The sequence below is a fragment of the Strongylocentrotus purpuratus genome, unplaced genomic scaffold (assembly GCF_000002235.5).
Source record: "Strongylocentrotus purpuratus isolate Spur 01 unplaced genomic scaffold, Spur_5.0 spur5_scaffold_17, whole genome shotgun sequence".
Taxonomy (NCBI): domain Eukaryota; kingdom Metazoa; phylum Echinodermata; class Echinoidea; order Camarodonta; family Strongylocentrotidae; genus Strongylocentrotus; species Strongylocentrotus purpuratus.
The window spans coordinates 13,052,282-13,077,734 of NW_022145602.1; the positions used below are offsets into that span (position 1 = coordinate 13,052,282).

Here is a 25,453-nt window from a genome sequence, read left to right on the forward strand (position 1 = left end):
ATAAAATATTCTCATAATGTAACCAAATCTAATTCATAAGTCTTTGTAAAATTCTTCGAAACAAATTATTTGATTCATTTTACGAATAATTGTATTTCAAAAGTCAGAATGCGAACTGCATACATCAATAGTTGCCATGTAGGACAAACATTATTGATTGCCTTCCCTAAAAACGCATAATGTATGCATTTTCATGCACTCTGACTATTAGAATACACATATTAATTTCATATGAATGAACGATTTGTATTGAGGAACTTCATAGCGGAGATGTGTGCAATTACACCAGGTTATATTGCGAATATGGTCTATTAAATCTGGTGTCGCCAGTAGCGACATTTTCCCTACCTTTACAACAACAAAAAATCAAAACGGAGGACACTAATGTGTAATGTTGATATCAGCCAAGCAACCATAATTATTTAAGTTCCTTCCTCTTTTCATTATGGAAGGGGGAGGAAAAGAGATGGGAGTGGGGGAGTGAGAGAAATATATCAAGAGAGCGGGGAGAGAGGGATAGAGAGAGACAGAGAGAAAAAGAGAAGGAGAGAGAGTGAGAGAGAGAGGGATATATACATATATTTAGAGAGAGAAAAGGGAGGGAGGAAGAGAGAGGGAGGAGGAGAGAGAGAGAGAGAGAGAAAGTGAGAGAAGGGGTAGGGAGAGAGAAAAAAGGGAAGGAAGTGACGGAGGGAGAGAGACGGGTTATGAGAGAGGGGGAGAGAAAGGGAGAAAATGAGGGAGAGAGCGAGAGGGGGAGAGAAAAAGGCAGAGAGAGAGAGAGGAAGGGAAAGAGTGAGGGAGAGAAGGAGGGAAAAGAAAGTAGGGGATGGAGGGGAGAGAGGGAGATTGTGTGTGTGTGTGTATGTGTGTGTGTGGGTTTGTAAGACGTGTGAAACGGGGATAATCATATGTAAACATAAATTCATAGTGGAGATACACTGGCAACTGTGGATATCCCCAGTTGATAACTTTCTAATTGTTTGTTAATTTTGCTAAAAGTAACCCGAGAGGAGACTACTACCCATTTCCTGGAAGAGTTCCAAGATATCCACATTTTCATAGTAAGGCGCTACTTTGTGTATTATCTGAAATTTTAAGATTCTGGAAAAATGAACAGCACCTAGTAAACTCTCACATAAAAGCAGGAAGCTAAATTCTTGTTATTCTTTGACAAAATGTAATAAAATGTAATGTTATAAAAACACCTCAAATCCCAATATACCCAATTGCATAGTTAATTATAGTTAAAGATAAATATCCCCATTTGGCACGATTTACCTGTATGTTTGTGTGTGTGTGAAAGAGAATGGAAAGGGGGTATAGATAAAGGAAAAGAGGATAAAGGAGCTCCAGGATTTAGCAGAGTCCACATGAAGCATTTTGTGCAATGGGCATATTGGGGAGATGTATAAAATATATGGGTTTTATTTATCAATGGTAGCCACCTACACGCAATGTACTTATATCAAACAGTTAATACACATAATATGGGCAAAAATGTCGTTTTTGTGACAATCAAGTAATGAAGCTCGGGTTGCTATAACTGATAACTGAATTCAGACATTTTGTTAATTTGTGCGTTGTATATAAAAAAAAAAAATTCGTACAAAGAAGGGCACTTATTTACAAATTAAACACATATCAATTTAGGGGCTTAAAAAGTAAGAAAATATAATGAGTTCGTGAAACGTAACAATCTTCAATACAGCTCACATTGCTTTATTTGTGGGTCATTCCTAATTTAATTAAATTATTACATGAAATATATATACATTATGTGAAATGTATGTAAATATATATATATATATATATATATATAAGGCTGTGTCATAGGTCAGTAATATCCGTGTCACAGGTCAGTAGCTTGACCGCACATTCCTTATTACACGTTCACATATATCACATCAACTGAGTAAACACACTGACAGCACAACTCAAAAGCAAGGTAAAACACTTTGAATTTGCATAATCATTTCTAAGTTTATTCCGAAAGTATTTCTCGTACTAATCTTTGCTATGTTCATGATGCTTGACTATGATTGAGTGATATTAAGTTTGTACACACTAAAAAATAATGGTACAAATTTGCACCCTATAGGGTGCAGATCGCTGCTACAATAGCAGCCACCTATATGGTGCAATTTTGCAGATTTGCACCCTTAGAAGTGCAAAAGAGCACCTTTAGGGGTGCAAACGAGCACCCTAATGGGTGCAGACCGCTGCTACAATAGCAGCCATGTATTGCAGACTTGCACCCTATAGGTGGCTGCTATTGTAGCAGCGATCTGCACCCCAAATGTACCCCTATTTCTTAGTGTGTATGCCATGTATATTTGTTCAGACAATGTATTTGTTTTTGTATGTGTTTGCACTTCAGAACCTGAAGAAGGCCTCACAAGCCGACAGCTCGTAATAAAATTGTAAAGTACAGCTACGTCCCACGTTCCTAGACCATTTTCTTCACGCATATATATATATATGAGATAGATATTTATACAGATATGCATATAATTTCAATCAAACACTCGGTTTATTGTAAGATATTTTTACATGTATACATCTCCTTCAGCTGCCTATACAAAGGTCATATTTGTATCTGTTTGCTTACACTTGCATACACCATCATGGCATGACTGTCAGACGGTGACGGTAACATTCTTACCGGGAACATTCAATACAAACACAAATATATATTCTTGGTGTGAATTTGTTTCATTTTCGACCTCATTTATTTACACACAAACATTTACATTATCATATTTGATTTTCTACCTCATGTATTTACACACATACGTTTACATAATATTGTATTTATTTTATTTTAAATATCATATTGTCTTGTTTGCAATGGAAGTGCTAGATCCACGGGGGGGGGGGGTACAAAGGGGCAGGTGCCCATCAAAAATATGCCATGCGTGTTCCTCCGGGCATATCCGTATGCCTCCTGGCACACATGTACTTCAGAACATTTTTAAAAAATATATTCAAATCTTGATTCTCAATCATTATATGGCAAAAGTATTTCACAACTCTCCACGTGTGAGTGTCAACTATTGTACTTCTATTGCACTTCGAGGTGTCGTGGTCTAGTGGATAAGTTATCAGTCTGTGCATCTCTAGGTTCAAGTCCCGCCACGACACCAATGACATTTGTTAAGACTTATATCAAAATTTGCCTCTCTCGACCCAGGTGTGGTAAATGAGTACATGGTAGGAAATGATTACTTGAAATGCTAGAGCGCCATGATGGCAGCCATGCTAAAGCCGGGGTATTTAGGGTTGAGCACCAGGACGGTCAGGTTTGGCAGACATGAGCGCAGTACAAGAATCAACCTTTTGCTATCAATATTTCATTATTATCATTTATCATATTGATATAATCTTCGTGAGTTTAGGTCATCCAACCACAATATTACTAACTGTATATCTCAAGAATTAGGTGAAGAAAGTTGCTGTTGGCATGATTATGTTCGACACTCTTGACATTGAACGTGTGTACTGAAAGATGCCAAGGAAGCAAACAGAACCAATTACAATATAACTTTAAGGAAATAGAGCTTATTAATAGAAGCAAACGCAAGCATGTGTGGAGTGAGAGAAACCATTTGACAAAATGTACGATCTACTGTCAAGCGCAGTGTATTAAACTGGCCTCTCTCCTTAAGCCTCAGACCAACAATGTCATAGAGCCTGATTACTACGTTTCCGGTATTTTTACCAACACTCGCTACATACACTCTGTCCTGCTCGTCCAAGGCGGAATACAGGTTGAAACCAGGTGGAGCTCGTAGATACCTTCCGGTATTCCCATCCCTGTCATAGACCGCCACCATCGTTGGACTGTCATCTTGATTGCGATAAAAAGAACTTGTGACTATCAAACCCGACTTGGTTGCACATACCTGGTAAGCGATTTTGTCTGTTGTAATTGGCACCACGTGTTTGAGTGTGTTTCCCGAGGGGTCGTAGATGGAGACATTATTTGAAGATTGGGTCATGAGAATTTCATCTGATTGACTCCTACTCAACCGCAAATAATATCCATTGCTTGTCACATGGGTGGTAGATTTCCGATCGCCATTGGGGGAATACCTGTGTACCTTTGTATTACTTGTAGATACGCATAGAGTCATGTCACTTTGAAAGACAAGATCAAAACATTTCATATCGTGTGGAATGTTGGAATATTTCCTAGGTGCATCTTCATCTGAATTAAAGATATTAATGTAATGTGGATAAAAATATGTGATTGCCACTGAGTTATTAGTGTATTTTGTCATCGCTTCAAAATCTTCGCGTAGATCTACACACTTAATGATACAGAGTTTCGGTTGACTTTTGGACTGTTGTTCGGCAACGAATAACCCTGTCGTGAAGTCCTCATCTGCGAACTGGGACCTCTTCTCTTGGGCTTCCTCTCCTATGGTTGCTGCAGAAGTGTCATCGGAAGCGCCCTTCAGTATGCCATCCAGTGCAGCCTCACCATCTGTTTCTGAGATGTTCCAAGGTCAAAACTGGTGTCATCTGCAGGCTTGAATCTCTGCTTCTGTGTCTTCTCCCTTATGGTTGCTGCTGATGTTTGATCAATAACCTCTTTCAGCAAGCCATCGATCTCTTCGCAAAAGAATGTGTGAGCAACCAGACTGTCCGCCTCAAGACATCCGAGTCTGTCATTAGCCACCAGATCTACCGATCTACAAATTGTCTCGATCATATATTCGTCATTCGATTTCAGACCATTGAGGGCTTCATCAAAACTACGCTCCAGAACATCGATCTTCTCAACGAGTGCACATCGGTTGTCTTCTAGTTGTTTGACCTTGGTACGACAGGCTTGGCCGACATGTTCACGTAGTAGCTGAAGTGCAGTATGTGCCTCATTACGATGTGTCTCCACAGTCTGGATGTTCTTCTCCAGTTCTGATTTCTTTGTTTCACATCGATGGAGAAGATCACTCACCTGAAGAACGAAAGTATAGGGAAGGAAAACAAATGATTCTCACTTGAAGGTGAATTTCTGATCACATATTTAATCATCACTGTAAAGGCTCGTTCAGATATGACGTTATTAATTTATCGTATCAGGACAATTACCCCCTGGGCAATCACCCCCCGGCCAATTACCCCCGGAAAACTACCCCCGTAGGACGATTACCCCCGGAAAATTACCCCCCGGAGAATTACCCCCGAGGACAATTACCCCCAAAGGACAATTACCCCCCGGAAAATTACCCCCCGGAAAATTACCCCCCGAGGACAACTACCCCCCGCGGACAATTACCCCCCGAGGACAACTACCCAAGAAGACAACTACCCCCGGAGGACAATTACCCCCAAAGGACAATTACCCCCCGTAAAATTACCCCCCCGAAAATTACCCCCCGAGCACAACTACCCCCCATGGACACTACTGGGCATGGTGGCTCAGTGGTTAGAGCGCCCGCCTCATGAACGGGAGGTCGTGAGTACGTACCCCGGCTGAGTCATACCAAAGACTTATAACAATGGGACCTTCTGCCTTCTAGCTAGGCCCTCAGCATATTAGATTCGAGAAGGGTAGTAATAACATATTATGTTATGCAGGGCCCGCTGGAAGAGCAGTTTCATAACTGAAGTGGCTACCCTGGGTAAATAAAACGTAATTATTATTATTAGGTTGTCTGTCAACGACAGACCACCTATTGTTTTTATTATTATTATTACCCTCGAGGACAACTATCCCTCAGGAAAACTACCCCGAAGACAATTACCCCCGAGGACAACTACCCCTCCCCCTTCGAGGACAACTTCTTCCCCCCCCCCCCCCTCCCTCCGAGTACAATAACCCCCAATGACAATCACCCCCGAGGAATTTATAACACTGTGACGTATAACGCAAGCTTCTCTTCAAATTGCTATTTACAGAAAATTGCATAAACCTTCATTTTCTTTGTTATTTATGAGGTTCATTTCAGTCTTTTCAAATTATTCAATTCGATATGGGGGGGGGGGGGGGGGGGGGGAGGTTGCCCAATTCCCCTGTAGTTTTGCTACCGAGTAAAGAACAGAAATTACATTTCTTAGAAATTGAACAATACATTGCGCGCAGATGAGTACGCGTTACAGCTTCTCTCACCATCAATGGCACAACAAAGAAATTAGGATGCAAGATTTCCTTTATGCATCCTCTGTAACTTTTTTAATCAGCTGATCGTGTATTTGTCTTTGTATGTATCCATGCCATGATCCATAATTAAGGTTTTCTTCACGTTATCTATTATTTATGTTGTATAATATGTTTTCGTGTACTTAAAATTATTTTGAAATAGAAATTGCATTCAAGTTATATGTACGGTGCCATGTCAAAAGAAAATAAATATCCACTCTCTGGTAATTCCTCTCACTTGATTTTGTAACGCCAGCACAGTGTTTTTCAACCGGGGTGCCGCAAGAGAATGATTTGGAAAACGTTGATTTTGTAAAAAAAAATCAAATACCAGAAACGGTTAAAATATGTAATTACATGAGAAAATAAAATTGTGAAGATACTAAGTGTCTTCCTTCCTCGCTCGCTGACAATATTTGTTGACATCAACGCAAATAAGGGCAACGAGAGGCCCGAATATCCTCAAATTCGTGTATCAAGATCATGACCGAATATATCACTTTTTATTTATGTACATTTGGCGGCAAGGTGCCCGCATACAGTACTTTAAATAGTTTCTAGTGTGTGTATTACAAACTAATTTGTTCCCAGTTTTAAAATGTCTTCTCCTTTTTATTCTTAAATGTAACCATACGTGTGTGCATAGCACTTGACGAGAGCCAGAGTCATGCAAAATTAATAATCTGTAAAGACTTTGGGATTTGGGAGAAACTTTTCATTTCTTAAGAAGGTACCGTGACTAACAAAGAGTTACAATAACGCTGCTTCAGAGAAATGTATTTATATGCATTTTGAAAAGCGCTGGACAATTACCTAAAACTTACATCCTTCGTGGAAATTAGCCACCGCACTGGGGTTGCATAAATTATAATAAAAGGGAAATGTGTAGTAATGAGGAAGACAACATGATATAGTATTTGAAAGAATATGGGTTCATGCAGGGGTTCTTATGGGCGCGTAGCCATCTCTCAATGTGTCAGATCGTCTTTTGCTATTGAATCCTGATTGTCCACGGGGAGTAATTGTCATCGGAGGAATTGTCCTCGGGGGGTAATTATCATCGGGGGGTAGTTGTCCCCGGGGGGTAATTGTCCTCGGGGGGTAACTGTCCTCGGGGGGTAATTGTCCTCAGGGGGTAATTGTCCTCGGGGGGTAATTCTCCGGGGGTAATTTTCCGGGGGGTAATTGTCCTTGGGGGGTAGTTGTCCTCGGGGGGTGATTCTCCGGGGGGTAATATTCCGGGGGGTAATTGTCCTTTGGGGGTAGTTTTCCGGGGGGTAATTTTCCGGGGGGTGATTGCCCAGGGGGGTAATTTTCCTAGAACCAATTTATTGCTTTATTAGATTAGTTCATCTATTTATTTTATCTGAACAGGGTTGATCCGTCAGTAACGAAACTAGCACTTGGTATTATTGGTGAATTACAAAATAGAGGGAGACAGAGACGAGGGTCCTAACCGAATAAACCTACTTATATTTGTGTATGTGTGTTAATAAATCCACAGGTGAACGAGCGTGTAAAGTTCCAACAATACACGTCATCTTCGATGTCCTCAAATTGATTTGAATTGAATTAATTTCCCCGTTTGAACACAGTCACAGAGTATGTACAAAAGTAAAAGTATAACAAGTACACAAGCATGAAAAACATGCAAATTAAAATTAAAAGCTGATCTTACACTGATCTTTAACGGGATTTTTCGGAAGAAATTTCAACATTGGTAACAGACAAAAAAGTCCAGCGAAAAATCCCGTGAAAAATCTCGATAACAGAGAATCTTCTTGGTTCGTGGTTGGATTTTTTGCGGGATAATTGATGACAGACAGCCAATTATCTAGATAATTATTATCTAGATAGCTTTTTTCTAGATAATTGTCCTCTGTCTGACACCGCCTCATAATATATATTGAAAATTTACTGCACAGACATCTGCAAAGTTTGCGCAAACCTTGATATATTGATTTTTTTAATATACCCCAGTTACACCACCAAACCGTCTCTATACCGACTCCCAAAATAGGTTCTTAGCCATTTGGGGGAGATTGTTCGGTCTTTTGTCGGTCTGAGTTTGGTCTCGTTGGTGTGACTGCATGGGGTATGTTATCGCTAAGCCAAGGAGGGGCATATGGAAACGTTTGCTTGTATTTGTCTCATAAAAGAAGTTATTCCAAACTGACTACCACACGGTGTTGAGTGCTCAGGGGTCACACACTATGAATATGACATACAAAGAAAGCGGACAAAATATACAGTTCCTCAGGTAGACAAAGGAACATCCCTTCACTGCTATTATGTAAAAATGTGTAGAACAGGTGTCACATGCATATTCACCTTTTTACATAATAGCAGTGAAGGGATGTTCCTTTGTCTACCCGAGGAACTGTATATTTTGTCCGCTTTCTTTGTCGTCATGTTCACAGTGACAGGCCACTGGCTTCATCGGGCAGGTAGTTCCATTATGTGAATGGGTAAATTAACTATTACAAAATGAGGGGACACATTACATTGTACAATAGGGACACACATTGTTTTTATTGTGCAGAACATACTCTTTTATTGACTTACTTATTGCATGAAACTATAAAACCAAAATGCATTTTGTATTCTAACAATTGGAGTACAGAGAATAATAACAGGTGAATGAAATGCATAAACACCACAAACACCTGGGGACGAAGCATTCATAAATTTGAATACAAAGTTGATAAACGACTCCGATGAAATTATAAAACCAAAATGAAATTTGCGTTCTGGCAATTGAAGTACAAAAAATGATAGCAGGTGAATGAAATGCTTCAACAACACAAACACCTGGGAAGCTAGGAAGCATCCATAAATTTGAATAATTTAGTTGATAAACGACTCCGCATGCGGACGTTTGTTGGAGCAAAAAGCAGTGGATTATTAACAACACGAACCCATTTAACAAAAATTAAAGTCGGAACGTAAATTAAATTTGGCGCGGTTGGAAAATGCATCTTTCTACCCTGCGACTTTAATGGTACGATCCAGTAAATTAAAACAGTAAAATGGCTCTTATTTTAAAATGACTCATTAAATAAAACCCAAAACTTCAGTGATATCAGAAAAAATATGTTATATCTTACTAATAATTAAAAAAGATGTATAAACATTGTAAAAGTGTCGCATTTTACGATAAAAGACACCGATTTAGCGAAGATGACGTCATTAGTGCGCTTTCATCAGGAAATTCAAGGTCAAAAGGTCAATTCAGACGCTGATAAGTTATTGGTCGAGCCTTTTTGTTTCCTTTATTCCGACAAAATTATACAATCAATCAAAACAAGTTTAATACCAGAAGAAAGCTAACGATTATTATTTTCATTAACCGCTTGCCCCGAAGTCGCTTGACCACAGTGAAACGAGTGAGAGCTGGCGAGAGCGGCCAAAGTGTGATTGAAACTCGCTATTTGCTCTTCTCCAACGCAAAAAGATACGACATTGTGCTGGATAAATGTATTTTTTTCCGACAAAAGTACAGAAAATTTGCATATGGTCTTTTTATATTATACTTTAAGAAATGTTACCCGAGTGACTCCCGGGCGCCCTAATGCTGGAAAGAAACGCACATTTTAGAAAACTTCACTTTTTCATGGAAAAATGCTTATTTGTTCTATGCACGCAAGTCAGATTGAGCGGATGATACAACGTTTCCATATGGGGGGGGGGGGGGGGGGGGCTGGAGAGGCATTACGTGACAACCTATTATGTTATTGTGCTTGTCAGAGAATGTTGTAGTAATTATAAGGGTTTATGCGACCCCCCCCCCAACCCACCGCTAGAGAATCCTGGACTCAGTTGATAATAACGTTGTAATTGATAATTATAATTAGCCTTTTAATGGATAATAAATATCGATGTCCCGATAGAACAGGCCTATAGTAGGGTGATCATACTGCCTGTGCAAACAGTCTGCCCCGCGAACACACACACACAACAGCAGTCAGTTGGTAGAAATAGCAATTTTTGTAAATGTATTTAAAAAAAACTAAACAATATTTTTAAAATTTTATTTCACATATATTTCAAGCATACCTTTAACTACAATTCTATGTAGTTTCATTGTTATAGACATGTGGGAAATATGTTAATTATTGAATTAGAATATTGTCTTTTCAGCCATTGTGTGACATGGCCCGCTGATCGCCCATTGACTCGCGCTGCTATTCTGCGTGGTTAAAAAAATGCACCTCAATGTATTAAACTCCCCTACAAAAATGCAATATCCTCATGTGTTTCACTCATCAAATCAATTTGTTATTTACACATAGGGTAGCCACAACTATACTGGGATTACCAAACTTTGTTTTTCTCTAAAATTCAGTGTTTGTGGAATGTTGTGGTCTGTTGAATGGTTTCTCTGAAAATCGTCATAAATCCTCAAATCTGACATTTTTTTAAAAAGAAAAATATACTGTGATGTAGCTGAAAGTTTACAAATTCTTATCATATGATCGGTTTTTTTGAATAATTTGTGAAAAACATGAGGAAATAGCTGTGACGGTGATCCAAGTAATTTCCATCGCCATATTGTATTGGCATTGCAAAAAAAAAGGTAAATATTTGGTGTCAATATGATCTATGAATATATGATTTTAAAAATGCCCCAAAAATGAACAGTTTGACTTTCCTAATTTGCATAATGAGTGCGCTTATATATAATTAGCTGAAATGACCTAATTTGCATATTTGATGAATATTTATGACTTTATTGTATTTCAAATGAAATATTTCTCCATACCTGTCTGATATACATAAGTTTCACTGATGTATCATGTTCGGTTTTGATTTGATTACATATGCGCATATTAATTACGCGGACTTAGTTATTTTCACAACTTTTTTATATCTGCAGATTCGCAAAAATGGCAAAAATGACTTATTTTGTTGGCTTCTGTTTTCAAAACGGTAATAGATATATGAATTTTCTTTTTTGTATTATTTACCACAAAGATGATTTTTTAGTGTCTGATAATTTAATTTATTATTTGTGTCCAAGAAAGTGATGAATTAAGTTGTCAACTTTGTCGAATTAGGCAATTTTTGACAATTTGACAATTTCTGGCAGGTTTTTCGGTAATTTTGCGATATAAAAAAATGGTATAAAATCACAACGCATTGACCAATTTCAATTCTGTTTTTTTGTTTGTTGAAGCTTTCATGAAGCTTGACCCTTTGCAACCATCAAATAACATGTGTTTGTTGTAATTATTTTTGGTGTGCTATACCTACCTATAGATTGCTATCTTAACCCTATTTACGGTCAACAGATTTTCACAAATATGACAGAAAGATTAAAGGTACTGTGGTATAGGTACTAGAACTTCTAGAAGGTACAGGTTTCGAATCCCTGCAACGGCACTCATATTCTTAGTTTAGCAAGACATTAATCAACATTTGTTGCACCCATTCCAGGTGTGGTAACTGGTAGGATTTATTCCGTGAAGGCACTTGGCTTTACGGTTGCTGAAGCTATAGCCCCGCCCCCCCCCCCCAACTCCGTGAACGGAGGGATACCATGCGTGTTACCAAAATGTCCGGTTAAGGGGTACTTTTCACGCACCAAAGTCCGGCTCGTACACAAAAAAGAATTTACACCGGACTTAGGAGGTGTTTTCAAAAGGAGGGAACATGCATATGCGTAACCTAAATAACACTGAGTGGAGGGGCCGGGGCTATAGCCAATGAGGGTAAAAATATCAAAATCCTTTGGAAGCGCAAAAATACGTCATATCCTATTTGTGAAATGCGCGCTTTACTAGTACGGATTATTATCATTATTATTAAGGATGGATACATTATGGAGCATGGTTTTAGACAACATAGACCATTGCCCATGTAGGTGGAATATTTTGTTCTGATTATTTTCATAAATAAATCGTATTGTCACGATAAGAGGTAAGACACAATTATTATAACTTCATTTAGCAACGGTGTACATTTGGGTAATATGTAAATTCGAACGAGATATTTAAGACGGTTCATGAATGACCTGCCACTGGACTACGTACCTTAACCTGCATTTCTTTTTCGAAGTCCTGATGTGATTTTATTTTGTGATCTCGATGATCAATGATGACGCACTTGAAACAGACGCGTATCTTACAATCCTGACAGAAAATATATTTGTTCTCTTGTCTGTGGACGGAACATTTCTCGTAGCGACTACCAGGTTTACAATTTCCCTCAACGATATCATGGATAGATACGATCTCATGACCTTCGAAGAACAGCTTCTGTTGTTCGTGGCCAACGCAGCATTGGTCACACATGTATGCATCGCACGTACTGCAGAAAGCGATGGCCTCTACCTGGAGGTTGCAGACAGTGCACCTTTGCCGCATCTCCAGGATGACACTGCCCCCTCCAGACCTGGCACGGTGGTCGTCCACTAGTCCGTTGACCGTCACATTGGGGAGGAGATCGTCGACCCGGTTTGAAGACAACTTCGTCACAGTCCTGCAGAGAGGGCAGACCATGTGATCAAGATCCTGGTGGGATAGGTCATATTTCCTGAGACAGGGTCGACAGAAGGTATGTCCGCAAGAGGTCAAGAGGGTTGCATCTTCGAAGATAACAAGACACAGTGGACATGTCAAGCCTTGTGAAGAGTTCGGAACGTCCCCTTCTTCCTGCTTCTCGGCCATGGATCTGGATTTGCGAATCGGTGACAAATTAGAGAAAGCAATTAAGCCTGCACTAAATCATAATTAAATGTTTTATGAAGAGTTTGTTGTATACCTGAAAAATATATGAATATCTGCGATCTTAATAGTGATATAAACATGATATATGCAGGCCCAATTCGATATACGTTCTGATTATTAGGGAATACGTGTACGTCACAATATAAACATGAGCTCTCTACCCAAATGTGAACGTACACAACGTCAATGCTGCCTATATACTCTGCAAATATAGGCGCTGCGCCCTGAATTGATGCTATATTTGTAGTAGTACTGGTGGGTTTTCCCAGAGAGCGCCATTTTAACCTTTGACTCGTCACGTCTATTAGATTGCGTGCTATTGTATTCATCTCATTCGTTTTTAATAAACAAAAATTGTCCTTTCTACATACAATATATGTGCATTACATCCTTCAACAGTGGCGTACGTATATACATTGATAACTAACTGGGACACAATAAGCAATGCGTAAGGTATCCTAGCTTGCTTTTGCTTGCCTTTGGAAAGGCAATAGTGTCTGGTGTATACATGGGGGTATCTGCAGACCTCAATGTATAGGGATAATGTATAAGCATTTACCCCTAAAACACATAATATATATATATATATATATATATATATATATATATATCATAATCATTATCATTTTTTAATAAAATAAATTAAAGTAATTGTCATTATCGTGATTCTCCGATATAGTTAAAAGCTTGAGGTTCATTATTATTTTGTTAAAAACGAAAATATAGCATATAGATGGTGAGACGGAGGATATTTCGGGAGTAACAGAGTTTTTATGTCCAAACATATTATGCTTCGTGAAAATCGGGATAACTCAATATAGTAGTTTCACCAAAGCAAAGGGTATTTTTTTCTTAAACGTATATTCATTTAAATCATGTGTAAATTTTACATTTATTATGTGTCTTTCTTTTGATATTTTACATGACGGATCCTTGTGGTACCCCATAAATGTAAGGGAAGTACCTATATAACAGCTTTTGGTTACTGTGGGGATAAACCCTTAACATTTGTTTACTATTATATTCTAATTTATACAGACATATCAAATCATTGAAAGAGATTCAACAAAGAGATAAAGAAGACGGGGAAGAGAGAAATAAAAGGAGATATATTGGTAAAGGGGATCGGGAGAAAGGAATAAGGAGAGAGATTTGGAATTGGAAAAAAGACAGGAGAATGAAAGGGGCGGGAGCTAGGGAAGAGAGAAAGAGAGAGAGAGAGAGAGAGAGAGATAAACAATTGTAGAAAAGAGGGATAGAGAAAGGGGTAGGAGGAAGGAAGGAGGAAGGAAGTTGAAGACATAGGGTACAAAGAAATAGAGAAGACGGAGGAAGTATCAGCTTCTCTTTTCATAGGGAGGAAGTATACACTAATTTTATTTGATGTATCATAATGTTCCTCATCATGGGACGTTATTGATTTTATGACACTGCATGAAACTCATAAGGTAATGATTTTCAGTAGAGGATATTTTCTTTAGTATATTTACAAGGATAAGAAGAGAGAGGGTGGGGATCGAGGGAGAAACAAGAGAGAGATGACAGAGTGAGAGGGGAATATTTGATATTAACAAATCTTTAATATACATGGATAAAGAGACGTAAACGTGTACTTCATTACAAATACATACAGATAAAGTAGAGGGAGAGGGAGAGAGCACGATAAAGAAATATCAGGCAGATGACAAAAGTGTTAAGGACAAGCAAGCTACGAGCCTGGGTTAACCAATTTATTTTAACTACATCGAAACAAACATTCACCTACTTCAAGTTCAATGTTATTAAAGTTACAAGGCATAACATTCGTTATCCGGCTGTTTCTTCAATCTATATAACATCAGTTAACATACACTATCAATTTTATACAAAATACAAAATCAGGAATAAATACAACACACAATATACATGAGTACAAAATGGTATAGATGAAGAAATTAATGGTAAAAATAAAGAAATTGATGGTATATATGCATTTTTGTCCATGAAAAAAACGAATGTTCCTTCTCATTTCATTCATTGGCATAAATGAATCACTATTAACCATTCTGCGGTTCTGCATTGCAGATTTGAACATTTGTTTTGCTAACTGGAGGCACAGGTATTTTCTAATTAACACGAAGTAATTCTGTAGATAGAAATGATATAGTATCACAATCAGCCCCATGTATAAACTTTCATTAAATGATCCTTCGTTCTTTTGAAAAGCAACTACAGGCTCGTTCTGAAGTTCCTCGATCGAGCATTAAATAATTGGAGGTCCAAAGTCCGTCATCGAATACAATGCCCTGTGTAACAATGAAGTTCTTTTGATTTTCCTGACTATGAAAATTTGTTTGTTGACATTTACTAGTCTGTATCCAACTCCGTGTCTGGCTACCCAGTGGGACAGACGATAATAATAATAATGGCGGATTTTAGTTCTGGTATAGTGGTATAGCGCCCATTCTCTGTGAAAGCCCGGACGCTCCCGGTTCTCCAACGTTTATCAGCGCCATAGTCATCTTCATTCAGTACGCGTAGATGCGCGTGTCACAACTATCTCTATCAAAACGCTTTGGTAACATGCATACAGTGGCCGGATCCAGGGGGGGGGGGCGGGCCCCCTCCACTGGGACGTTAAATTACCTTTTTTAATTTTATTTAGATGGCCCCCTCGCCTGACGCTCAAGGGGGGGGGGGAGAAGGGGGTTCAATTTTTCAAATTTTCGAGGCCCCCCCCCCCCCCAAAAAAAAAAAAAAAATTAGTGCTCACTACCCCCCCCCCCCCCGACTGAGCGAATTATCGGCCAGCTGTGTCGCTGTGTCACCGCTAAATATTTCTCACGAATTGGGCCCCTTCCCATGCCGCCGGCTGGATCCGCCCCTGCATGCATACCCAAGTCAAATGGAAGCAACAAACCCCAGATGAACTACAGATTGATCAAACAATCACATTACCGCTAATTTTTTGTTTAGAGTGAGTCGATTTAGAGTCTGTTTGGCGGTAATGACTGAGGTACACGTATCACAAAAACAATTTTCGCTATATTTCAACAAGTTCTAAATATTGATGGCTCTGATTATCCTGGTCTTTATACAGTGCGTCCCAGAAAACGAAACCGAGAATTATCGATGTTTTATCATAACTTAATCACAGAATTGATAAATGACACATATTTGTAAAGCTTAGATCCTCCTCTTTCATGTGATGCAACTCATATGATGCATATTTCACGCATGAGTGATTTAAAACATTTCGTGGAGAGGAAACTATAAAGTAATTTTTAGGGCGGTATCTGAATTTCAGAGAAAAAAAAAAATCACATTTCTAGAAAGTTCATTTTCTACCCTTTCATATAACTAATAGTCTAATTTTCAGACCATTGTATCAAATGGTCGGACGTTTTATGCTGCGCAAAGATTCAATCAGTTTATGTTTTGGCCATTACAAGAAGTGGGTTAATGATATAGACAAATGCTCATGTACCCTTTTCACACTTTTTATGTAAGTTAATTACCAAAGAAGAAAAGAGGCCAGTCAGTCACTCAATAGTGTCTGACAGTGAAGTGTAGCAAGTAAAGGGGTTTCCTTGCATAATTTGAATATTAGGACACTGCTAACGTTTAAACTTCACGGATAGGACATACATGACATATTCATAAATCCTGCCTAATTCTACATAATTTGATGTTGGCTGCAAAAGGGAAATAGTATCTTTAAGCCTGCTGATATCCCCATTCCTATAAGCCTATATAAGGCAAGGATATCTGAATAATCTGAATATTACGCGTTGCTTATCGTGTCTCTGTTAGTCAGATACGTACGCTACTTCAAATTCCAAGTTTATTTTTTTTCACATTTCACAAAAGAGAATTCACATTAGTGACAAAATTAGAACACAATACGAAATATACTAAAAGTATCACATTATATGATCAATTCTTGGTAAAGACGTCCAAAATAATTGTATCGAATATACAGGGTGAAATGTGAGGAACCTATTGAAGAGCTCAGCTCATCTAATACACATTGTCAATAACATGCATAGAATTAAGAGCGAAAGTTGGTTTCCTGAATACTAATGAGAAGCACATTATAGTGGAAATTCAACGTGATACGATCGACGTCAAAGGTCAAAGTGTTGACCTCTGGGAAAACCCACCAGTACTAGTACAAATTCAGGGCGCTGCGCTTATTTGCATAGTTGGTATCATAACCGGTGTATACTTTAGGCTTCATTGGGAAGAGAACTCGTTATTGTGACGTACATGTATTCTCTATTAATGAGTGCAGACATTGTGTTTATTTCAGCATCGTAGAGCTACATAATATACACTAAGTTTACAGCAAACTTTTCATAAAAGTGGATCTCGTTGAAATCATTTAAACGGGATTCTGTGCAGGCTTAATTGCTATCTCTAATTTGTACTCGATTCGCACATCACATCCATGGCCGAGAAACAGGAAGAAGAGGACGTTCCGATCTCTTCACAAGGCCTGACATGTCCACTGTGTCTTGGTATCTTCGACGATGCAACCCTCTTGACCTGCGGACATACCTTCTGTCGAACCTGTCTCAGGAAATACGACCTATCCCACCAGGATCTTGATCACATGGTCTGCCCTCTCTGCAGGACAGTGACAAAGTTGTCCGCAAACCGGGTCGACGATCTCTTTCCCAATGTGACGGTCAACGGACTCGTAGACGACTACCATGCCAGTTCTGGAGGGGCAAATGCCATCCTGAAGATGCGGCAAAAGTGCACTGTCTGCAAGATCCAGGTAGAGCCGATCGCTTTTTGCATTACATGCAATGTATCCATGTGTGACCAATGCCACGTTGGCCACAAACGATTGAAGCTGTTCTTCGAAGGTCATGAGATCGTATCTTTCCAGGACATAATTGAGGGAAAAGTTAAACCTGGTCGCCCTTCCGAGAAATGTTCCGCCCACAGACGAGAGAACAAAGATATGTTCTGTCAGGATTGTAAGATGCGCGTCTGTTTCAAGTGCGTCGTCATCGATCATCGAGATCACAAGATACAATCACATCAAGACTTTGAAAAGGAAATGCAGGATAAGGTACGTACCCTTAAAGATGCTTCAGATCTCATTCATCTTGTGATATCACATCATTAGGGAGCTAACAAGAGACCGTGGTATGTAACCACCCCCATCATTGCACATTCTCACAAAAGAACTGCATTCTTTCTTACATTACATTCACATTAACCTTTCTTTTCCTGGTGACGTCTGACATAGCATCTCATATGTTGGTATTGTAAACAGGTTATCAGCTCTGGTGAACCTACATACCATTGTCTCTTGACTAAAGATTGACAGATGATGTCACAAGATGAATGAGATCTGGAGCATTTTTGTAGGGTGGAGCTTAGCAGGTCTGAGAAAATTATTTTAAAAAATGTTTAAAAACCTTTGAAATATATTTAGATATGCTCCCCACTTTAAAGTGCCCCTTTTTACGTAGGAAGAGTGCCCCTATTACTTTATAAACGTGCCCATTTTGTTTTGATACGTGCCCCTCATATATGCTTTTGCAGTAAGTGTCCATTTCTCATAAGTGCCTTTTTTAATCAGGTGCCACATGTGCCCCTTTTCATTTTCGATAAGTGCCCCTGTCACCTCTGATAATTGCCCTATTAAAATATGAGAGGTGCCCTTTTTACATCTAAAACCTCTAATCTAAGACCTTACATTTGCATACTCTTATTTGACTATTTTATGTTGACAATTATGTAGCATTCATTTATATTTAGAATCATTGTTGTTAAGACCTTGAATTATTATACTTCCATATTGTGTATTACTATGATGTATTGTGTATTCTACTTGGTTATACTTTGTTATTTAACTACTTAATATGCTGTTTTTAATACCAGGTCTAAGATGCAAAATAGATTTACTTCTGATCTTGTGTACCTGAATAAATATGTTTGAATAAATAAATAAATAAATAAATAAATTTACTTTGACAAGTGCCCTTTCGAAGAGCCCCTTCCCACTTCTCATAAATTCCCATTTCCACCTATGAAAAGTGTCCCTTTCCATTCTCATAAGTGCCCCTTTTCATCATCTTTGGTAAATCACCCTTTTCAGGTACGAAAAGTTATCCTTTTCACTTCAGGTAAGTGCGCTCATCACCTCCAATAATTGCCCCTATTCAAATCTGAGAGATGCTCGTTTTACTTTGACAAGTGCCCCTTCACCTTTTAATAAGTGCTCTTTTCATCTCTGTCGAGTTCCCCTTTTCACCTCTTTTAACTGCCCCTTTTATTTTGGCACGTTCCCCTTTTTCTTTTTTATAAAATAAATGCTCCTTTTCCTTCTTAGAAGTACACCTTCACCTTTTCCTAAAGACCCCTTTCGCCTCTCATAAATGCTCCTATTAAAATCTGATCAGTCACCCTTTTCTTTCAACAAGGGGGAGGTGCCCCCCCCCCTCTGAAGCTGATTTTCTTTTTTGATTTTTGAAACTGGATTCGTGCGAGTTGGTTATTACTTTAGGCAAAATTAAATGAAAGCCTACGGTAAGCATTTTATCATAACCCAATGCATAATGTGGTGGGGGGGGGGATATATCCCCCACCCACCGGGATCTCCGCCTTTGATAACGAATGTTGATTAATGCCTTGCCAAAGAAAATTGGTGCGTGCACGCCAGTTGCGTACGCAGGATTATTTTTAAGGGGGGGGGGTTAACATTTTTAAAGCGGGCCGACAATTTAGCAAAGCCTCAGCCAGCCGCTGAGCGAGGGGGGGGGGGGGGAGAGGGCACATATTTTTTTGGCCCCAAAAATTTCGCAACGACTCAAAATGACTCAGGGGGGGGGTGGGTAAGGTCACTTTTTGGTGGTCACCCTTTGGCACAATTCTTTCTTCTTTTTTTTTTTTTTAAATTGAGAGGGGGGGGGGGTCATCAAAAATCACACACAAACACAAAACTGAGGGGGTGCACCCACCCCCCCCCCCCCCCCGCTGCGTACGCGCCTGGTGCACGCTAATTATTTGAACTTAGCTCAAGTTTGGGATTTATCTTGAAGTGGTTTCTTTTTACATTAAATAACGAGGATCTAGAAGTTTCGTTGTATAAAACAAATGATGCACGTTTCATTGCCTCAACTCGAATGCGGATAGATCGTATAACGAAAACGTTCGTATGTACCATTAATATAATTACTCCTAATTCCTGAACACATGTTGCTGGCAAAATACTATCTTATAAATGATATGAGGACATTCGAAAATAAAGTGCATTGTTGGAACTTTCACTGTTCAGTGTTATTTTACAAACAGATATAAGTAGGTTTATTCAGTTTGGATCCTCGTCGGCGTCTCTTTCTCCGGAGAAACCTTGTTCAGAAAAATGAAATAAATCCATAACTTGCAGATATTAATTATGTTACCTGTACTTCTTAAAGTGTAGTTTGACATATTGATAATGTTCTCTGCGCACACCCCCGCCCCCCACCCCCACTCAATGTTATTAAGGGTACGCGTATGCAGGCGCGGATCCAGGGGGACCGAGCGGGCCTTGCCCCCCCCCCCCCCCCGCAAACAAAAGAAAAAAAGAGAGAGAGAGAGAGAAGGAAAAGTAGGGAGAGGGAAAGAGGAGAGAAAGGGAAAGAAAGAAGAGGAAGAAGAAGAAGAGAAGGGGGAGGGAAAATATCTTCTATGAAGGGCCCTAAGGCGGGCCCCTAGATGCTTATCTGACGATAATTTAAGGCATGAAACCCTGAGATTCTCGGGGCTCCGCCCCATGGACCCCACGCCAATGCCAATGTCACAAATAAGGTATCAAGAATATGCTCATCTGACCGTAATTAAATGCCTATACCCCCTGAGCTTCAGGGGGCTCCGTCCCTCGCCCCCCGCTGGGGCTTTGCCCTAGACCCCACGCCAATTTACGCTACGCTCTACCTGATCGTAAATACCTTAGCCTCCCCCACTCACCTTGTAAAACGTTCAACAGGGCCTGCATATAAGAGTATGGGCGGCCGAGCGACTTCCGAAGTGGGGGGGGGGGGGGGGGGGGGGAGGGGGGCACCAATACAAAAGTGCACCTACAAAGGGAAATCTCAAAGCGAAAATATACCATTATATGCTAGAGGATCAACGTTTCTTTCACAATGCCTCGCATGACTAGAACTGGTCTATACCTTTAATGATGAGAGGAAAAGGGGACACTTATCAGGAAAGAAAAGAAGCATGCGCCAAAGTACAAAAAGTAATTATCATCATTACTTCTTACACCCTCCAAAAGAGGCACTCACCTGGGATGAAAAAAGTCAGTCATGAGAATAGGAAATGGGTATTTGTCGACGGAAAAGGGGCCCCCCACCAGATTTTGGTAGGGGATTTTCTAAGATATCCTTATCAGAGGTGAAAAGATGCACTTCTCGCATCTGAAAAGAGGCATAGAACAGAGAAGGGGCACTTATGAGAAGATAAAGGGGCTCTTTTTAATGGGAAACTTATCATTAAGAAAAGGAGCACTTATTAGAAACGAAAAAGGCACATGTGAAAATATAAGGTGCGCTTATCCGAGTTAAAATGGGGGTAGTCATAAAAGGGGAAGGGGCACTTCTTACAAAGAAAAAGGGGCCCTTGTCAAAGTAAAAGAGGCACGTACCTCTCAGATTTCAATAAGACAATTATCAGAGGTGAAGGGGGCACTTATCAAAAGTGAAAATAGGCACTTCTCGTACCTAACTAGGGGCACTTACTAGAGATTAAAAAGGGCACTAATGAGAATGGGAAAAAGACCCTTATTGCAAAGAAAAAAGGGGTACTTGTCGAAGGAAAAGGGGCACGTGTCCAAATAAAAGTGACACTTATCAGAGATGAAAAGGGGAAGAGGCACTTTTACAAATTAATAGGGGTACTTGTCAAAGTAAAAATGTTTAAAGGAGCACTTCTTAAACAAATTATGGGGCACTTTTCCTAAGTAAAAGGGGACAATCGGGTGCTTAAAAAAAGTGTGGGGGGCACTGTGCCCCCTACCCCAAGGGAGGCCCGCTCTGTGGGGGTTATGCGGATTTTTGTTTTGTTTTTGGCTCATTTGGCCCATTACGTATCAATATTTGGCTCGCATAATTTTAAATTCCTCCCCCCCCCAAAAAAAAAAAAAAAAAAAATCCTGGATCTGGACCTGCGCGTATGCATGTTCCCTCCCTTTCAAAGCAACCCATCTTAGTCCGGTGTGTAAAGTCAATACGGGTCGATTTTTTGTGTATTACGAGCCGGACTTTGCTGCGTGAAAATTACCGGAGATTTGGGGAACATGAAAGCGGTCCCTCCGTTCCCGGAGTGGGGGGGGGGGGGCAGGTTCTCTTGTCAGCTGCCATGGTGAGTGCACTATTTACGATTGGGGTTTTCCGGTAAATGAATGCAATTTATTCCATTGAACTTTATTTAAAAAAACTTCAAACCATTATCATTACCTTCCATTTTTTTCCATTTCTGTTCCCTTCGTTAATTCCTCTAAATGAGTACTAAGCAGGTCCTGTTGACGGAATAATTATAATTAACAGATTTTTCAGTTAGGATACCAGGTTGTGTTTCGGAAAGCCTAAAATTGTGAATATCAAAGGATTATGCCAAAAGGATGGGTAGCGTCCCCGGAAATTTGAAAATCGCGCCAGCCGATATTTCGCTCAACCCTCCCCCCCCCCCCTTTCAGCAAAAAAAGAGATAAATTTCTGGTCACAATAAAAAATTTAAAAAAAATGTTTTGTCAGGGGGAGGCGGACAAGGCCCGCTCCCCCCCCCCCCCCTCCCTTGAACCGGGCCTGGATTTCAGAATGTGATCAGAATTTCACATTCAAGGGAGAATCATTCTTTTTGCTTTCCTTCAACTTCCGTTCTTTAGGTGAGTGATCTTCTCCATCGTTGTAAAGCAAAGAAGTCAGACCTGGAGAAGAACATTCAGAATGTGGAGACACATCGTGATGAAGCACATACTGCGTTTCAGCTACTACGTCAAAATGTGGGCCTAGCCTGTCGTACCAAGGTCAAGCGACTAGAAGACAACCAACGTGTACTCATTGAGAAGATCGATGCTCTGGAACGTAGTTTTAATGAAGCCCTCAACGGTCTAAAGTCGAACGACCGGCAGATGATCAAGAGTATTTGTAGTTCGGTAGATCTGGTGGATAATGACAGACTGGGATGTCTCGAGACGGACAGTCTGTCTGCTCACACATTCCTGTGCGAAGAGATCGATGGGTTGCTAAAGGAGGTTATTGATCAAACCTCTGCAGCAACCATAAAGGAGAAGGCAAACAAGCAGAAGTTCAAGCCTGCAGATGACACCAGTCTTGACCTCGGGAATATCTCAGAAACAGTTCTAGGACAATTACCTCCTGGACAATCACCCTCCTGCCAATTACCAACGGCACGTTTTTTAAACCGCACCCGTCCCTAGGAGAATTACTCGCCTCCCCGAGGACAGGTACCCTCCCACTAACTCTACCTCCCGGTTGGGAAGCCTTTTCAAACATCCCCCCTCAGCTCCCCTTCCAGCCTGATCAACAAAATGTCATGAATATGGACCATAACCCGCCTCCCCTCCCGCTAGGGTAGCCCCTTGGGACATCCCACCACAGCTTCCCTTCCAGCCTGATCAACAAAATGTCATGAATATGGACCATAACCCGCCTCCCCCTCCCACTAGGGTAGCCCCTTGGGACATCCCCCCTCAGCTCCCCTTCCAGCCTGATCAACAAAATGCCATGAATATGGACAATTTCTCGCTTCCCCATCCCGGTTGGTAACCCCTTGGAACATTCCCCCTCAGCTCCCCTTCCAGCCTAATCAACAAAATGTCATGAATATGGACAATTACGCCACCTCCCCATCCTAGTAGCTTACCCCCGAGGACAAGTACCCTCCCCCACCTCCCCCTCCTTGAAGGTTACCCCGAGGGCAAGTATCCTCCCCACCTCCCTCTCCTAGTAGCTTACCCCCAAGGACAAGTAACCTCCCCCACTTCCTTCCCAAATAGGTTACACCCGAGGACAAGTACCCTCCCCCTACTCTCCCTCCTAGTAGGTTACCCCGATAACAAGTACCCTCCCCACCTCCCCCTCCTAGTAGGTTACCCCCGAGGACAAGTACCCTCCCCACCTCCCCCTCCTAGTAGGTTACCCCCGAGGACAAGTACCCTCCCCCACCTCCCCTCCAAGTAGGTTACCCCCGAGGACAAGTACCCTCCCCCACCCTCCCCTCCTAGTAGGTTACCCCCGAGGACCAGTACCCCCTCCCCCACCTCCCCCTCCGAGTAGGTTACCTCGATATCAAGTACCCTCCCCCACCTCCCCCTCCCAGTAGGTTACCCCCGAGGACAAGTACCCTCCCCCACCTCCCCTTCCAGTAGTTTACCCCCGAGGACAAGTATCCTCCCCACCTCCCCCTCCTAGTAGGTTATCCCCGAGGACAAGTACCCACCCCACCTTCCCATCCCAGTAGGTTACCCCCGAGGACAAGTATCCTCCCCACCTCCCCCTCCTAGTAGGTTACCCCGAGGGCAAACCTCCCCCACCTCCCCCTCCTAGTAGGTTACCCCCGAGGACATGTACCCGCCCCACCACCCCTCCTAGTAGGTTACCCCCGAGGACAACCGTCGGTTGCCCGGTAAAAGGTCGCTATGCGTGGGTGCTGGTAAAAAAGGGGGAACCGAGAAAAACGCGTTTGAAGTTTGAGCATCTACTTCGAGGGCTAAAAATGATAATGTTTCTATGTTCCAAGTACCCAAAACTATTCATAGAGAAGATATTAACCTGGTTTATTATGTTCTCAAAGTTTGTAAATATATCTTCCTTTTGCTAATACGTTTTGCTGGAAACAAAAAAGCCCGAACGTGCAACCGACGTACCTCCCCCAGCTCCGCCTCCTAGTAGGTTACCCCCGAGGTTATTAGGGACTTTTAGATTCGCACGAAGACAATGTGGATTGCTACGAGCGACGTGCTTCTAATACACTGCCTTGAATGGACGTCACACGTATCAGTCCACGCAAATCTAAAAGTCCCTAGTACCCGTGATAGACAACGGGAAGACTACTGAAATTGTACATTTTCGCGGGGCGGCAAATACAACCCCGTTTCGTTGGCATAATAATAATTACATGTAAAATAATATACAGAATCAAATTTGACATATTGCCGACATTCACACTTGCTCCCGAACTCAAAATTTAAAAAAACTTGCGAAATTGTACAATCGATTCACTGACAAGTCTGCTATTTACAGCGTGTGTTAAAGATATCATTACGCGCGCAATAGTGTGCGATAGCATTCGGGCTGCACGACCTCGTTCGCTGTTATTTTTTTGCACTGCATTGCACACGTGCAGAATCCATAATGGTAAGCATGGATAAGTCGTCGACATCATCGGGTTCCGACAACGAAAACGACATCGTAATTTTCTTTAAATGGCACTTTAAATAAGAAAAGGTGTAACTATTTTTTAGAATGATATAATTTAAATGTATAGTTTGGATCAAATGTAGTGTCATTCTTAGCATTATAATGGACTTTAATATATACATTATTCTTCAAAAAACTGATTTGAATATGCT

The 25,453-nt window shown here is 40.7% G+C and overlaps 2 protein-coding genes across 2 annotated transcripts; one reads left to right on the forward strand and one right to left on the reverse strand.

Moving 5' to 3' along the window:
- Window positions 1-4,459: 4,459 nt before the first annotated feature.
- Window positions 4,460-12,816, reverse strand: LOC586050 (E3 ubiquitin-protein ligase Midline-1-like). Its single transcript, XM_030988219.1, has 2 exons — window positions 12,181-12,816; window positions 4,460-4,963 (listed from the first exon to the last, which is right to left on the reverse strand). The coding sequence occupies exons 1-2, from the start codon at window positions 12,814-12,816 to the stop codon at window positions 4,460-4,462; spliced, it is 1,140 nt and encodes a 379-aa protein (XP_030844079.1).
- Window positions 12,817-17,076: 4,260 nt separating this feature from the next.
- LOC115925052 (E3 ubiquitin-protein ligase Midline-1-like) lies at window positions 17,077-23,851 on the forward strand. The gene is made up of 2 exons (XM_030988206.1): window positions 17,077-17,938; window positions 22,745-23,851. The coding sequence occupies exons 1-2, from the start codon at window positions 17,306-17,308 to the stop codon at window positions 23,297-23,299; spliced, it is 1,188 nt and encodes a 395-aa protein (XP_030844066.1). The 5' UTR covers window positions 17,077-17,305; the 3' UTR covers window positions 23,300-23,851.
- The last annotated feature ends 1,602 nt before the right edge of the window (window positions 23,852-25,453 follow it).